The sequence below is a fragment of the Camelus dromedarius genome, chromosome 10 (assembly GCF_036321535.1).
Source record: "Camelus dromedarius isolate mCamDro1 chromosome 10, mCamDro1.pat, whole genome shotgun sequence".
NCBI lineage: Eukaryota > Metazoa > Chordata > Mammalia > Artiodactyla > Camelidae > Camelus > Camelus dromedarius.
Window position 1 is genome coordinate 77,171,600 of NC_087445.1, and position 15,176 is coordinate 77,186,775.

The following is a 15,176-nucleotide window of genomic DNA, read 5'->3' on the forward strand; positions in this document are numbered from 1 at the left end:
AACACGTCCTGAGGTGACAGTCCTCGGTTAAGAGGAGGAAATGTTCCCAGGCAGAGGCCCGGAAAGCCCGCGCCGGCAGGCCTGCCTCCCGCTCCCGCGGGGCCGCCCGTGAGTAAGCAGTCAGTGCCGCGGGTGCTGCGGAAGCCGCGGCCGAACAGGCGGGCAGCGCAGGCAAGCTCGCGGCGGCTGACGGGCATCGCGCGGGCACAGAGAGCCCGGGTGAGCGCGAGGCAGCCGCCCTCCGCAAAGTGACGGGCGGGCGCGGGCCGGAGGTCGGGCTGTCGGACGGATGCCCCAGGCCACCTGCCGCCTTCTTCCTCGAGCGGAGCCCGGAGGCCGCGATGGTCCATGAGGACACTAGACGGGGAAATGGGTGCAGGGCAGTGGGGCGGAGATGCGGGGAGGGCTGGCCTGCAGGCCCCAGAATGGGCCCGCGACCGCACCACCACCAGCTGCCAAGGCCGCCACCGCCTGCTCGGGCTGGGCTGGTACAACGTGGGCACTGCCATCCGCGGGACTCGCACATGAGGACACACAACCACATCATCTCAAATATCCCTCCGGCAGCTCTGAGACGGGGCTGACCTGCAGACCCATTGTGCAGAGAGGAAAACCATGGCCCAAAGGTGAGGCGAGCTGTGGGTCACGCCCCCTCCCCAGCATCACATTCTGTCCCAAGCCCCCACAGGTGTCTCAGCTGGTCCATCTTTACCTGGCTTCCAGAGCATCAGTACTCTCAGAAAGTCCAGAGGGCAGGGGTGGGTGGGTGTGTGTTCAGGGGAGAAGCTGGGACAAGAAAAGGGGTGTTAGCAACTACAGGCCAGGTGGGAGGTCTGGCAAAGTGAACTGGCTTCCTCCCATGTGCCAACTCCAGTAGACTGTCAGGGTGCTGGGACGCCGTGCTGATGGGCTCAGTGGGAAGGTGCTGGGATCGACAAGTGATGCCTGCCACAGGCACCGGAGGGGGTGACAGCATGTGACAGGTGCTGCCCAGGGGGATGGAGTGGGCAGAGGACAGGCTGATGAAAAAGGGGGTCCCAGGCAGAGAGGGATGGAACAGAGACAAGGACAAAAGCCAAGGGGGCTGGAGCTGGGGCAGCAGATCCAGGCTCTGGGCCCAACCAGGGCAGGGGACTGCTGATGGGCAGACAGTCGGACGGACTGCGATGCTGGCAGACACGCGCCTGCCTCCCACATCCAGGGCAGACACAAGGCCAAGGCCTCCTCATCCCAGAAGTGTGACCAGGCCTGGCCCACCACCAGTGCACCCTCAGACCTAGCCTTCCCCACCCTCCCAAAGCCCCATTCCCAGGGAGGCGGGTTTCCTCAGCTGTTAGGGACCCATGGTTTCAAACTATGTTTTTAACCTCTTCCGAACACTGTCTGTAAGCAAAACGTCAGACAAAATGCGATACAGAAAACAGATAAATGTGGACTCACTCTGCTTCAGTGGAGCCCTGCCCTCTGCCTCCTCCTGGCCTCCCGAGAAGGCCCAGATGGTTCCAGACCCACTGCAGGAGGGAGTTATCTGCACCTGTTCTGACCTTTGTCAGGACAGACGTGCGTTCACTGCTCTGTCCTTAAAGAGCTGCTGGTCAGCCCTCCCCTCCTGAATCAGGCCTCTTTTGGCCTCACCTCAGACAGCCTTCCTGACCCCAACATGGCCTCCTGGCCTCTACATTGCCTCCTGGCCACTACATTGCCTCCTGGCCCCCACATGTCCTCCTGGTCTCTACGCGGGCCTCCAGCCTAGCTTCCTGACCCCCTGCGGGTGGCAGGGTTCCACACGGCTGTCCGTGCCTTGTCCCTGCACACAGCTGCCTCACTTGGCAGAAGGGAAGGGGCAGGTGGAGCACATAAGAACTTGATCTCTGCCGTCCGCAGGACCCGAGCCGACCCCAGTGTCACCATCACCACAGGACACGAGCGAGGTGTGTCCTCTGTCTGGGCCCCGGTTTCCGTCCTTCCTTCCTGAGGCCCCTGAGGACAGCCAGAGCTCGTGGATGCAGAGGACTTGGTTCCCGATGAGGCCGGCCCCTGGGGGGACACTGCACCCCCCCACCCCCGCACGCTAACTTAACAAGTGGCCTGTCGTCCCCCGAGCCATGCTGAGGGGCAGGTTTAACGGCTTCGGGAGATTCTGAGCTCAGCAGAATGTCCTGATGGATAATAAACAGGAGCATTCCACACACTTAATAGAAGGTGCGCTCTGCTCCTTAACTCAAGTGAGAGAGACAGCCTCCTGGACCGTCCCCTCGTGTTGTTAATCCACCCAAACGGGGGCCAAAGTGAGGCGCGCTGACCAGGCAGAGCTGCAGGTGCAGGGTGGCCGGGCTGGGGAGGTGCAGGGAAGCAGCACCAGACCTCACCTGACCCGGGTCCCTGACATGGGCAGCGGGGCACCCCCGGAGAAGACCCTGGAGGGCCACCTGGACGTCCAGTCTCCCCAGGCCCCAGCGAGGCGGCTGGGCCAGCCTGGGCCTCCTGACCCACTGAGGGTGCCAGGGCCTTCTGCAAGGTGCCCCCCACCCCATCCCCACCAAAAGCTTCTTGGCTCCTCCAGGAGGATCCACGCACTCACACCAGGACAGACTGGCGCCCCCGCAGTTGGATTCCAGGCCCCTGGAGACGTTAGTAAAGAAGGCACGAAGGTCCCTACGGTGAGGAAGTTCACAGCCCCGCCAGGGGCGGTGACCCATGGCCCAGGCAGGGGAGGAGTCTGCTCAGACAGCGGGCATCTGTGCAGGGAGGCAGCCCCACCGTTTCAAATACTGAGATCTGAGCACAGGCCCCAGGGAGGTGAGGACGGCGGGCAGGCCCGCCGCGGCGGGGAGGGCCACGCGGGCCGAGGACACCTGCAGGGGAGCCCAGCGCTGAGAGACAGCTCGGGGGCAAGTCGGCAGTGGCCAGGACCACGCGGAACCAGAGGCCGGCCGAGGCCTCCTGCAGGCGGGGGTTCACCCCTGGGCTCCCTCCTCCCTCCCTGCCTCCTGCCCACGGCCCCGGAGGTCAAGAGGGGACACGTCTCACTCCCACGTAGGAAACACGCTGACAGTGGCCACTGCACAGAGGACTATGCCCACGAGGAAGACGGAAGCCCGCCAGCTCACTGACCACGGGCGGAGCCTTCCGTAGCAGCACCCGTGGGGCTCCAAGCAGCGGCTTAGTGGCCCTGCTCCCATTCTCCAGGGGAGGGAATCAACTTCAGGGAAAGCCACCTGCCCGGGGCCGCAGATGGGACCGAACTGACCCCAGCGGCAAACCCAGGGCCAGGCACTGTGCTGGCGAAGCCGGCCACGACCTCCCTGCCCTGCTCGTAGCAAACTCCCAGACAGGAGACGCTAACTGACCAAGGCCATGTGACCTTGTGCAAGTCGCTCACCCTCTGAGCCTCCGCCTGCTGCTCTGTAAAACGGGTCCCGTGCACCGAGGTCGCCCAGCTCACAAGGAGGGCGTGAGGCTGCCATTTCGAGATGATGACTGTCTACCATCTCCAGGCCCTAAAAACCAGAAGGAAACCGCAGGGCCCTGCGCCACAGTTTCCAACCAGACTCCACACAGAGGCGTCCTGGGAAGACCCAGCTCGTACCGGCCACCCGCTCCGCCTTCCCACACTCCTTCCCTTCCTGGACCCCGCGCGCCCGACAGGCGCCCAGAACAGGGCACGTGGGGGACGCGAGAAGGGAAGGGAGCAGGCCCCGGGTCTCCGCCTCCCCACAAGGGACGGCCCGGCATCTGGCTCCAGTCTCAGGCCCTTCTCTTGAACTGCAGCTCCAGTCTTCCCCGACTGGGCTGGTTTGAGCCGAAATCTAATACCTTTAATGTGACCCTTCGGGAAAATACCAGGGATGGTGGCCAACAAAAAACTTCCGGAACCAATGTTCTGGATCCTTCAGCTCCTGCTGGAGCTGCTGGAGCTTGCAGGGCGGGTTGGCAAGAAGAGGGACAAATCACTCATAAAAACGGTGTGACTGCCGTTTACTGCCTCTCCGAGGACCTATGACATTGCTGCACCCTGGGCCGTCACTGACTTCGCTCTAGCCCTGCAGAAACAAAAGCTCAAAGAGCCCAAAGACGTGCACGGTCCGACCCTCACTGGGTCTCACAGGAAGCCCTCCTCCCCGCCGGCCGCCCCTCCATCCCCGCTCCGGATGAGAGAAGGTCCCAGAAGGACAGCGCAGTGCGCGGGCCTGGCCAGCTTCCCGGGGACAGGGCTGCCCCCAGGGCTCCCGCAGCCTCTCCAGGGGGCCCCCGCCTGCTGCCCGTCCCGGACAACATGGAGCAGCCCCTCCCGGCACTCCTCCTGGGTTTAGAAAACCCTTTCCTGCAACTTCGAGCACCCTGAAGCATCAGCTCCTCTCTGCACCCGTCCCAAAGGGAAGGCGGGAAGGGGAAGCCCAGAGGCCAGAGGGGCAAGAGGAGGGCCCTGCCGGTTCTGGAAACAGGCGGACGCCAGGCAGCCCGACTCCGCGCAGCGGTTTTCCGGAGAGGAGTTCTCCCTCCCCAGCAACGGGAGCTTGCGTTGCAGCCGCGCTCCGCAGCGCCCGGCCCCCTCCACGCCGAAGTCTCGGAGGCAGGGCCCCGGTGGCATGGCTGAGGCAGGGCCGGCCGGCGCCAGGGGAAGAGTCTCACTGTCTCCCTCCTTTTTCCACCATTAACCACACAATAGCGAACCTGTGTGACTCTCAGAGGACAAAGGTCATGTGAGCCTTTCCGTTTTATCTCTTGCACAGTAAGTGCTTAATAAACACTCGGTGAATTGAAGGCTTAATGGAGAGATGAGTGGAGGAACCAACGAATGAACGCCCCTTCCCTTCCCGAGGGGCAACCCCGACAACATGAGAGCCTTGGGAAGCAGAGAGGCAGCTGTTTAGAAAATGACCAGCACAAACCTAAACCCAGACAGGACCTGCACACCATAAACCTTAAACAACAGCAAAGGAAAGGGGGGAGGGTGCAGCTCAGTGGCAGAGCACGTGCTTAGCAGGCACGCGGTCCTGGGTTCAGTCCCCAGCACCTCCATGAAAATAAATAAACAAGCCTAATTACCTCCCCTCCAAAAAACATTTTTTAATTAAAATAATAATAATAGCAAAGAAAAAGATCTGGGGATTTCCAAACCAGCCTGAGACTGACTAACCGGCTATCCCACGAGGGTCCTTTCCACTCCAGAATCCCACGTGTGCAGGTGCAAGACGACCAGGCAGAAAGCCAGCAGGGAATCTCGCCCCTCAAATCCCTGCCCTGCCCTGTGGCCCCCGCGGCGGACCACTGAGAGCCAGCCCCCTTCCCACGAGTCCTAACACAGACCCCAGCTCTGCTCTCACCTGGACCCAGGCGGGCTCCGGTCGGCAGAGACCAGAACTGCCCCCAGAGATAGATCCTCCTGCCCCGCTGGGCTGGCAGGGGCGGACGGCAGAGCAAGCCGGCATCCCCGCGGCCGGATATCCCCGAGCACCGCCAAGCACCGCTGGACAGGCAGGGGTGTGCCCGCAGGGCCGGGCTCCTGGGCCGTGGGGACCTTGGCTGTGTCCGCTGTCTCTGTGCGGGGAGGTGACTGGTCCGCAGGCCTGTCCTCATAAATCACACCTGAATGAGGGGCCCGGGCCCCCCAGACCTGCTCCTCAGCCAGCAGGCCAGAGCCCCGCACTGCACCCCAACCCGCTGTCCACCGCGGCGCCTCCCAGAGGCACTGGGGCAGGGACAGTCCCCGTGTTCGGATATCCGAGCAGGGCAGACAGCAGTGCGGCCGGGGGGAGCCTGAGCCCCGCTGGTGTGTGTTTTCCAGGGTGTCTCGTCCCCAGATGTCAGGAGGGACTTGCCGAGCGAAACAGGCCGTGGTCCGCGGCTCCCATGTAGGGAGCATGTCTCGGTGCCCAGCCTCTCCCAGCCCCTCATCAGACGCAGCCTGGAGCGCAGACCGCCGAGAAGGAGAGCGGCACGGGGACACTCAGCCAGAGGGAAGGGAGGACGCGGCGGGCAGGCCGCGGTCCCACCAGGGCCGCCTCCCCGGGCAGCGCCAGCAGCCTCAGGAGGCCCGGTCCCCGCCCGGGCAGCCTCCACACACACGGACAAATGGGCCACCCCCACGCAGCACAGAGGAGGCCGGAGGGCCAAAGGGATGTGCGGCCGAGAACCAGAGCCAGCCGCCGCCACGCACCGGGCGCCGAGAGCCCACACGCACGGGTCTGCGTGCTGCTCGAGAGACCTCGGAGGGCGCAGGCCTCATCACCAGCTTACAGACAGGACTCGGAGAAAGTCACCTGGGCATGGCCGCCCACAGGTGACAGCGGGGCTGGGGCTTGAATCCAGCCTTCAGGGCTCCGCGGTCCATGTGCTGAGCCCCACCCCACCTCGGGCTCTGACTCCCAAAATGCAGATGTTCAGTCTTCACGAATAAAGTAACAGCAAAGAAATAAGAGAGGGGGCTGCCACCCAACCACGGGGGTCGGCTCCATTTCAAGCAGACCTGGGGGCGGGGAGGGCACCACAGCGGCCACAGCGCCGCCGTCTGACGAGCACCTGCTCTAGGTTGGGCACCGTGCCGAGGGCTCCCGGCCCCACCCGCTCCTCGGCAAACCGGGAGAGGTCAGAGTCACTGGGTCATCTGCTGAGGTCATCGGCCATTCTGTGGGCCCAGATTTTGGACCAGGTCCCTCTGACCCAACAGAAGCGCAGGGGCAGGACCAGGCCAGCTCTGGGCATCACAGCACTCTGCCAGCCCTGCCGCTCCCAGAGCCCGGGGACCCTGCGTGCCGTGCCTCCACGGTGGGCTGGGCAGGTCCCTCGCCGCCACTCTGTCCCCAGCACCCACCTACACCGGGACTGATGGCCCGAATCCACTGCACTCCGGGCTCGCCCCCTGCGGGCCCTCTGTGTGGGGGTCAAACCACCCACCGCCACGGGGGCTGCCCCCTTGCTTGGTGCTCGCCAAGGTCAGCAGGCCCCACGACGAGCGTTTCACCCAAGTTTAAGTGCTCCCCGCATCCCTGCACACGGCTGCAGCCAGGTGAAAGGAAAGCGGGGTGCAGACCAGTCTGCGTGTCACAGCGGGCCGGGGGTGCTTGGCCGGGGTCTAGCCCGTCTTTTTCTCTATGCGATTATTTTAAATACCAGTGTGTATATGAGTGCGTTTGTGAAAGTGTGTGTGTGTGTGTGTGTGTTCTGAAGGGCCTTCCCTGGTGCTGTTCACGAGGAGAGGTAACAGGAGAGAGATTCTAATCCATTTGGAAGCCACTCTGAAAACGGAGAAGCCCACGTAGGGGAAAGGACTGGCCAGCAGGGCTCCACTCACGCTTCCGCGGCCCCCGCCCCAGCAGACGTGCCCCGGACAGAGGAAGGCATTAGGGCCTCAGAGTCCAGACCGGCGCCCTGCAGCCGGAGGGACCTGGGTGAGTCATTTAGAGGAAGAGAAACCTCTGAGAGCTGACTGATTACACAGAGGTGGGCCCTTGACAAGGTTCCCCAATCTCATTTCCAGAGATTTTCAGACCCAAAGAAGAGTCCGTCAGACCCAGAAGGCTCATGGGAAAGCCCCAGTTACTGACGCTAATTCGACACTTGATGGCACTTCAAATAAAGGCTCCTCTTGGAACTGACTTCTCAGCATTTGCAGCTGCAGATACAAAATTCCCCTTGCACTGCATGAATCATGCAGCCATAGAACACGCCTCAAACACCAGGTCCCCGATAACAGCCCTCAGATAAAGCAGGCAGTAAGTGTCTCCTGATAGCTCCCATCAGCAGGTGGGAACTCGCCCCAGGTAGTCCGGGAAGTGGCCGTTTTGCAGAGCCGGTGCCAGCAGCAGGCCCTTCGCCAGCAAGCAGGGGCTCGAAGACACCGGGACCCAGGGCAGCGGGGAGCCGGGCTGACTCCAGCCCTCAGCCCCAATCCACCAATGAGAGATCTCAGTCCTGCCCCCATCTTTTAAAGGAGGGACCTTGGAACTGCAGCGCTTCCTGGTGGGACGTGTCACCCTGCGCTGGCACTCTGAGCCCAGGATCACCAGGAAGCCACAATGAGCCGCAAGCCCCACCTCGGCCTCTGTACTGCCCAGCCCAGGCCGCCCTCACCTGTGCCAGAGGGACGCCTGCAGCACCGCTGCCAAGTGACACTTCCCGAGAACACGGGGAGCCGCCCCAGGAGGTCTGCCCCAGACCTCGGGGACCACCTCCAGGCACTTGGGCATTCAGATAACCACCCTCCTTGCCCGATGCCTCCTCAGAGCCGGAGGAGATTCTGATTCAGGTATAACCTCGATGCCTCCTTTCTCAGAGCCGCACAATGAACGCGGTACCCGCACCGTCACAGCCGGCCCCGCCCCCTCCGGAGCAGGTACTAACATCGGCCCATCATCCCGCGATGAGTCGGAGATTCAAGGCAGAAAATAAATGCTCAGGGTTGCTCAGACAGCAAGGCCGGGCTGGGGTGGGATCGCCATTCCGTGCCCGTCCGCGCCCTGCATCCCCTCTCCATCCTCCTGGCTCCGTGATGCCCTCACCCAGAATGGCTTGAGAGGCAAGAGGGGCCACCCGCCGCCCCCAGCCCCTGACGTGCCCCCTCCTGTTTGTGACACAGCCCAGCCTGCACCTGCCCAGCGCGGGCTCTGCGTGGAGAGGCCGGGCCCATCTGCAGCAGAGCCGGCGCCAGGCGAGACCACTCACCTTGCCAAAGTCTCGGACGTCAAAGAGGTCGAAGGGGTCAAACAGCTCGCTGTTTCTTAAGCCAAATTTGTCGTGGCAGACTTTAAGGAAGGTACGTATGTTCTTCAAACACAGGAACTAGAAGAGAGAAGGGAAAATTACTCAGCTTGCACGGTCTGTGAGGGCAGCAACGCTGCCAGCAGCAACCTCCGCTTCCGTGTGCCGACGGGGACCACCACCTCCCTGCGCGGAGAGGACGCCCTGCGGTCACAGGCAGCCCCGCTCGCCCCTGCGCGGGGATCCACACGTCTGAACACTGAACAACATACGCTGGTTTTCAGTCAGCGGGGACACGCGCGCACACATGCACACACGTGATGCCTTCCTGGGCACGGACACGCCCCGTTTCCTGACATGTGACAAAGCCCCACGGAAGCCGTGTGGACCGGGAGCGGCACACACACCAGACGCAGCAGGGGCTGGTGGTGCACAAGGCCGGAATCCACTTCCCAGATCGACACTGGGGTCCCTCCTCCACCCGGCAGCCAGGCACCTGCGGTGGGCTTGGCAACACAGCCCAAGCCAGGGGGATGGGGCAGGCGCCGACCCGGACAGCCAGCTTCCAGTCCCCGTGGGAAAGAGCTGGTCAGGACGTGGGGGCAGCAGGTGAGGCGGCCTGGAGTGCAGGCCTTGGGGTCACACAGCCCCAGGTTCGAATCCTGTCGATGATTCTAGCGTGCGGGACCTGGAGAGAGTGGCTTCCACTCCTGAGGCCTGGCTGCCTAACAGGACGGGCCTGGCTGGGTTAACTGTGTACCCTGATGGCAGAGTGGGCATTAGGTATGTGGGAGCCATCAGCCCACCCAATCCAGCTTGGGGTGGGGGTGACCAAGGGGTGAGGACTGCGGCGCACACAGCTGAAGGGTAACCCAGGGTCTACCAGTCGTCCTCATCCATAAGCAGCACTAAGGGCCCAACAGCCCGACTTCAAGAGACCCTGCCAAGAGCCTGGGACTGCGCACCAGAGAGTTAGACCCACGGACAGACTTAGATGAAGGACAGGCCAGAATCAGAAGCGACGGCAGGTCCAGAGAGAACCTGGCTACGCCGAGAACTTCCATAGGGCAGGTGCCCCAACAGAGACACCAACCTCCCCGCCGCCCGCCCCCAGCGGGCGACACACCCAGGCCTGGAGCAGCCTCTGCACTGGGCTGCCCCGTCCTGCTGGCCCGGGCGGGTCACTGCCACAGCCAACACGGGCTCCGAGGTTGTGCCCTGTTAACCATCCTGTGTGTGCGTGTGTATCTGGGTGTGTGCATCTGAGTGTGTGTCTGTGTACAATTCTCCTGAACATGTGAGAGTAACCTGCAGATGTGACCTCCTTTCCCCCAAACATCCAAGCGTGTTTCCTGAGAACGAGGACGCCCCCCCCCCCCCAGCATCAACGGCAACATCAGGAGATTAACATACACCGACCCCGCCCCGCCAAGGAACGCCCTGATGTTTCTTCCACACAGGAAGACAAAGGAAGCAAAGCATGCTGACAGAAGTAAAAGACAGCCCGGCCCAGGGTCCCGCCCCGTCACACACGGCGCTGGTCAGCAGGTCTCTCTCGTCTCCGTGAACCTGGAGCAGGGCCCTCCAGCAGAACTTTCTGGAGACAGAAACGCTCCATGTGGGTGCTGAGGGCCGGGCAGCCACGCACACGTGCCCACCGAGCACTCAGAATGCGGCCGGTCCCACTGAACCACCGCACTTTTCATTTAACTTTATTCTAATCAATTTAAATTTAACAGCCACGCTGGCTACAGCTACTGGCTTGGACGTGCGGACCTAAAACTCTCCCAGCCGTGCCTGCCCTGACCTGCGTTTTTGAAGACTGCAGACACAGAAGGACGAAACTCATGGGATTCCATTTACACGAGGGACCCAGGACAAGTAAATCCACAGCGACAGAAACAGGGTGGGGGCGGGGGGAGGGGGCCAGTGTTTACCAGGGACAGAGTTTCTCTTCGTGATAACGAGCAAGTTCTGGAAACAACGGGGGTGATGGTTACGCAGCATTTTCGTGAAGGCACCCCATGCCACCCAACTGCGCCCTTAGAAACAGTTAAAATGGTGTATTCATGTTTTGCGTATTTGACCCTGATAAGAGAAGTTAATGGAAAAAACAGAGAGACACAGAGAAACAGACCCGCAGGGAGGAGGCCGGGTGAGGACGGAGGTGATGCTCCCCTGAGCCAGGGAAGCCGCCAGGAGCTGGGAGAGGCCTGGACAGGCGCTCCCACGGAGCCCCCAGGGAGGAGCCCGCCCCGCGGACACCGCGCTCCCAGACTCCCAGCTCCCTGCCTGAAAACGCTCCAGGTGCTTTAAGCGCCCCGCCTGTGGACACCAGCGCGCAGCCTGCAGACGGAGGAGCCGGGTCCGGACCAGAGCCCACCTGGCACCCCCGCCCAGCCCTGCAGCTTCAGACCCTCCTGCTCCCGCCCAGCCCCCGCAACTACACCCCCCTGCCGCCCGCAGGACGGCTGCAGCTTCCAGTCTGGCTCCACTATTTTTTGCACACCACTCGTCTCTAATTGCCGCTAAGCGTGTATTTTAATTCCGCCTCAGCCTCCCATTTTTAGAGCTAATTACACAGCTCCTAACCATAATCGCAGGTGGCCAGCCAGGATTCCTTTCAGGGCTCAGAATGGGGCAGGTTCCCCATGGACACAGCGTCTGCCTGGCCCGGACCTGCCCCCACTGTGGCCACTCAGGCCCCTAACCTTCCAGAACAGCCCCAAGCCCACCCTGGGCTGGCACTGGACAACAGCTGTGCACACGGATTCGGACCTCGGACCAAGGGACTCCGCGGGACTGGGAGAAACAACCTGGGCTCCACGGGGGGGGGGGGGGGAGTGGGCAGCAGCCACACCCCCATCCATCCACGGGGCTCCTGGGTCCTGGCGCTGCCTGCCCTGGCCTCCCACCAACAATTACCCCATTTTACAGGTAAGGAGAACGGAGGCCCAGAGAGTGGAGAAGGTTTGCTCCAGATCAGAAGGCAGCAGAGCCGAGACTGGAGCCCGTGTCTGCTCCAGAGTGGCACACGCCGTTTGAGGGGACGGGGTCTGTCTCCAGAATGCCCTGAGTCCCAGTCCCTTCTGTCCGGTGTACGTGCCAACACTCTCTCACGCTAAAAGTGGCTAGAGTAGGTGATACGGTCGTGATCGCTGTACAATGAGAGAAACTGAGGCCCGGAGATGGAGACGGAGCAGAAGGACGGGCCAGGCCCCCTTCTCTTTCCACTCAGCAAGGGCAGTGGGTAGCCACTGCTTCTGCTGTTCACGTCCACTCCCCTGTCCTCCTCCGCTCCGTCCCCACCGCCCCTGGGCCCAGCCAATCAGAGCCCCGTGCTCCCTCACTCACATCAGGGGCGGCTCCAGATTCTGGGAGAGAGACTCCCGAAGGTACAAGTGACAGGACGCTGGGCCAGAGCGGCTGCAGGGACGTCCCAGCCACAAGCCGAGGGACGGTGGAGCAGGGGGCCGGGGCCAGTGTGAAGCCAGAAGCTGCCCATCCGTGTCCTGCGGCCACGGAAGGCCTGATGGGCGGCTGTGTCCCCGTGGCTTCAGGGCCAAGCGGCATTCTCTCTCCTCGGCCAGAGGGGCCCTCCACAAAGGGCGGTCACTGCTTCACCAGCATCCGGAAGCTCGGCCTCAGAAGTCCAGCCGAGTGGCCACAATAAGGGTCTGTCCCCAAAATCTGGCCTGCGGCAAGCGGCCCAGCACGGAGGCAGTGCCACTGTATTTGTCTAGGGCACCCCGTGGGGTGCGGGCTACCCCGCCCTGCTTCCCCAACCCCAGCCACAGCAGGGCTCTCCTGGCCTTGAGCAATGCCTTGTTCGGGCCCAGCTGCTGCGTGGAGAGGCAGGGCTGCCTGTGTCCTGGACACGTCAACCCCTAATCTCGGGCCCTTTCCAGTCTCCTAGGACCTAATCAGGCTGAAATCAGATTAGCGTGAGGACACAGGCTTCCTGGCGCAGCAGGACAGGACAGCCCAGGCCTGCTGCTCACTGTCACCTGTCACTCAGCTGTCCCAAGGCCCCAGCATGGGGACCCTGGATGTGAGAGGCAGAGCAGGGCCCTGAGGACACGGGCTGGATCTGAGCCTCAAGGTCCCCGTCCATCCCTGGGGAAGGCTTCCTGGCCCAGCTCCAGTGGCTCCACTCTGGCCACTTAGCAGCCACCATGCTGATCGGGGAGATGCTGCCAGGGACACCCCCAGCCCGTGGGAGAGATGTGGAGGTCCTGCCCCACCGGGCGGGCAGCCTTCAGGCCCCCGAGGCCCCTCCCGCTGCCCCTCCCTGGGCGTGCTGTCCCCCAGGCAGGGCTGGAAGGAGAGCTCTGGAGCGCAGGTCCCTCCCTGTTGAATGACCTCCGCAGGTCATTCACACACCCGCCGCTCACGCACCCCAGCTCTGAGAGGCAGCAGCAAACGGGGAAACTGAGGCACGGGAAGCCAAAGCCCCTTGCGTGAGGTCACGTGGCAGGTGGCTTCAGCCGGGGATCTGCCGTTTGAACGTACGTGGCCCAGGCACCGGGCAGGCAAAGGAGGGAGGTGACAATGGCAGCCTGTGCTCCAGTGACAAACCCACTGACGGCCTGCGATGGCCCCCCGAGATGTGAGCCGTCGCAACCCCATTTCACAGACGGACAAAGCGAAGCTCAGAGCAGTGACACGGTGGGCTCGCGTTCATGCCGTAACGGTGCGGGGGCACTGACGGCCACAGGCCCCTACCCGAGGAGGGAGGGAAAGCACTGCTGAAGAGGAACAAGGCGGGGTCTGAGTGTCCAAGGTGGGCTGGCTGCCCTGCCCCTCGGAGCCCCCAGGACGCCGGGCACCCCGGGGCTGGACTCTGGGATGGGACTCACCCCTCTGTGCAGGCCTGGCTCCTGGCTCAAGGCTCATCACTACGAGGGGCTGCACTCGGGTACCCTGCCACCCCAGAGTCTCCAAAGCCCCCGTGTAGCAAAGGTTTCCACGGCGCCAGGCTCCTGGCGAAGGGCTGTGCTGCTCACGGCAACCAGGAGCCATCGCAGAGAGACTGAGGCCCGAGAGGCTGCCCAGCCCCCCCAAGGTCACCCGGAAGGACGTGACAGAACGGGGACGGGTCTGGGTCGGCTGAACCTCCAAGGCCAGACTCCTGGCCTTCGCTCCATCCCTACAAGGAACTTTTACTCTGAGCCCCAGTTTGCAGGGGTGGAAACTGAGGCTCAGAGACGGCACTGAGTTTCTTGAAATATTTCAACAAGTGGCACTAAAACTGTGCTTGGTGACGACAAATCACTTTGCTTCCTCTGGAGCGAAAAGAACTCCTGGGGGCCAGGCGGCGGAGGCCTGTCGATCAGATGCTCTGACTGGCAGCCGAAGACAAGGTCTTTGATCAATAAGACATGGGAAAATGAATTAATTCCTTGTTTATTTATGCTATGCTCATTCCAAAACCCATTTTAAGTGACCTCATCACTATTTAATAGACGCTGCCTGCTGGACTGGAGCTTTCAAATTTGGGGCCCTTGGGGTAAATAAACAGGTGGCCTTGAGGTGACAAGCTGGCCAGATGCTCTGTAGGGGCGGGGCCTGGGACCCTCTTCTTCCCCCACCGGTGCCAAACACCTGGGCAGCGGCCCACAGCAGGGGCTCGGTATCTAGCGAGGGAATGAATGAACAAATGGTCGATGGATGACCGTCTACGGCACATTAACCTTGTCTCTGAAACGGCCCTGCTTCCGCCACGCAGCAGGGATCCCATGACGGCTTCAGAGGCGTCCAAGGCCCCACAGATGGCTGCAGCCACGTGGGTGGCAGCTCTCGCTTCCAGAAGCATCTCCTCCAAAAACAAGCAGGAAGGGGGAACGCGGGGTCCACGACCACTGACTCCCGCACACGTTAGCACTGCCCGCCAGCTTCTGTGCCCCGGCCGGGCATGGTGCCTCGCTCATCTGTCCAAGGACAACCCCCCAAGCTGGGATCACTCATCACCCACCTCACAGCTGAGGAAACAGGGAGGCCCGGATCTGGGTCCGTCCAACCTCACAGCCCCAGCTTCCCACACCGTCGGGGGCCGAGCCGCTAGGTCTGCCCGCAGCACTGGACGCGGGGGGCCTCCCCGGGGGAAAGGCCAGCGCAGCTCCAGCTCACCGGCTGCTCCACGCAGGCCCAGCCGGAGATTTACTGAGCGGCTCGGGGACTCGATCACGTCCGGACAATTTAACAGGAGCACCCCCTCCACGGAGGGCACCTCCTCCACTTCTCACGCACCGGAGACCCGGAGACGGAGACACGCGGTGCCCACGGGCTGACGGATGAACTCCTACGGACTTCATGCAGGGCCCGAGATACCGGATTTTCTGTATGCACCGAGGTCTTCCAGGGCCCGGCCTCGCCCCACGCCAAGGGCAGGCCGTGAGGGACGGCGGCATCCTGCTCACTGCTGTGCCCGCCACTCGCCGTCGGCCGCTCTTAGAGGGCCTGACACTCAGACGTGC

General features: G+C 62.7%; 1 protein-coding gene across 6 annotated transcripts in view; it reads right to left on the minus strand.

Annotated features, from left to right (window-relative positions):
• VAV2 (vav guanine nucleotide exchange factor 2) overlaps positions 1 to 15,176 on the minus strand; it is a 167,944-nt gene that overhangs the window by 122,160 nt on the left and 30,608 nt on the right. For all 6 annotated transcript variants that reach the window (XM_064490738.1, XM_064490739.1, XM_064490741.1 and 3 more), the window contains exon 2: positions 8,665 to 8,781. In XM_064490738.1, the coding sequence (XP_064346808.1) occupies positions 8,665 to 8,781 (117 nt within the window). The remainder of the gene's footprint in view (positions 1 to 8,664; positions 8,782 to 15,176) is intronic.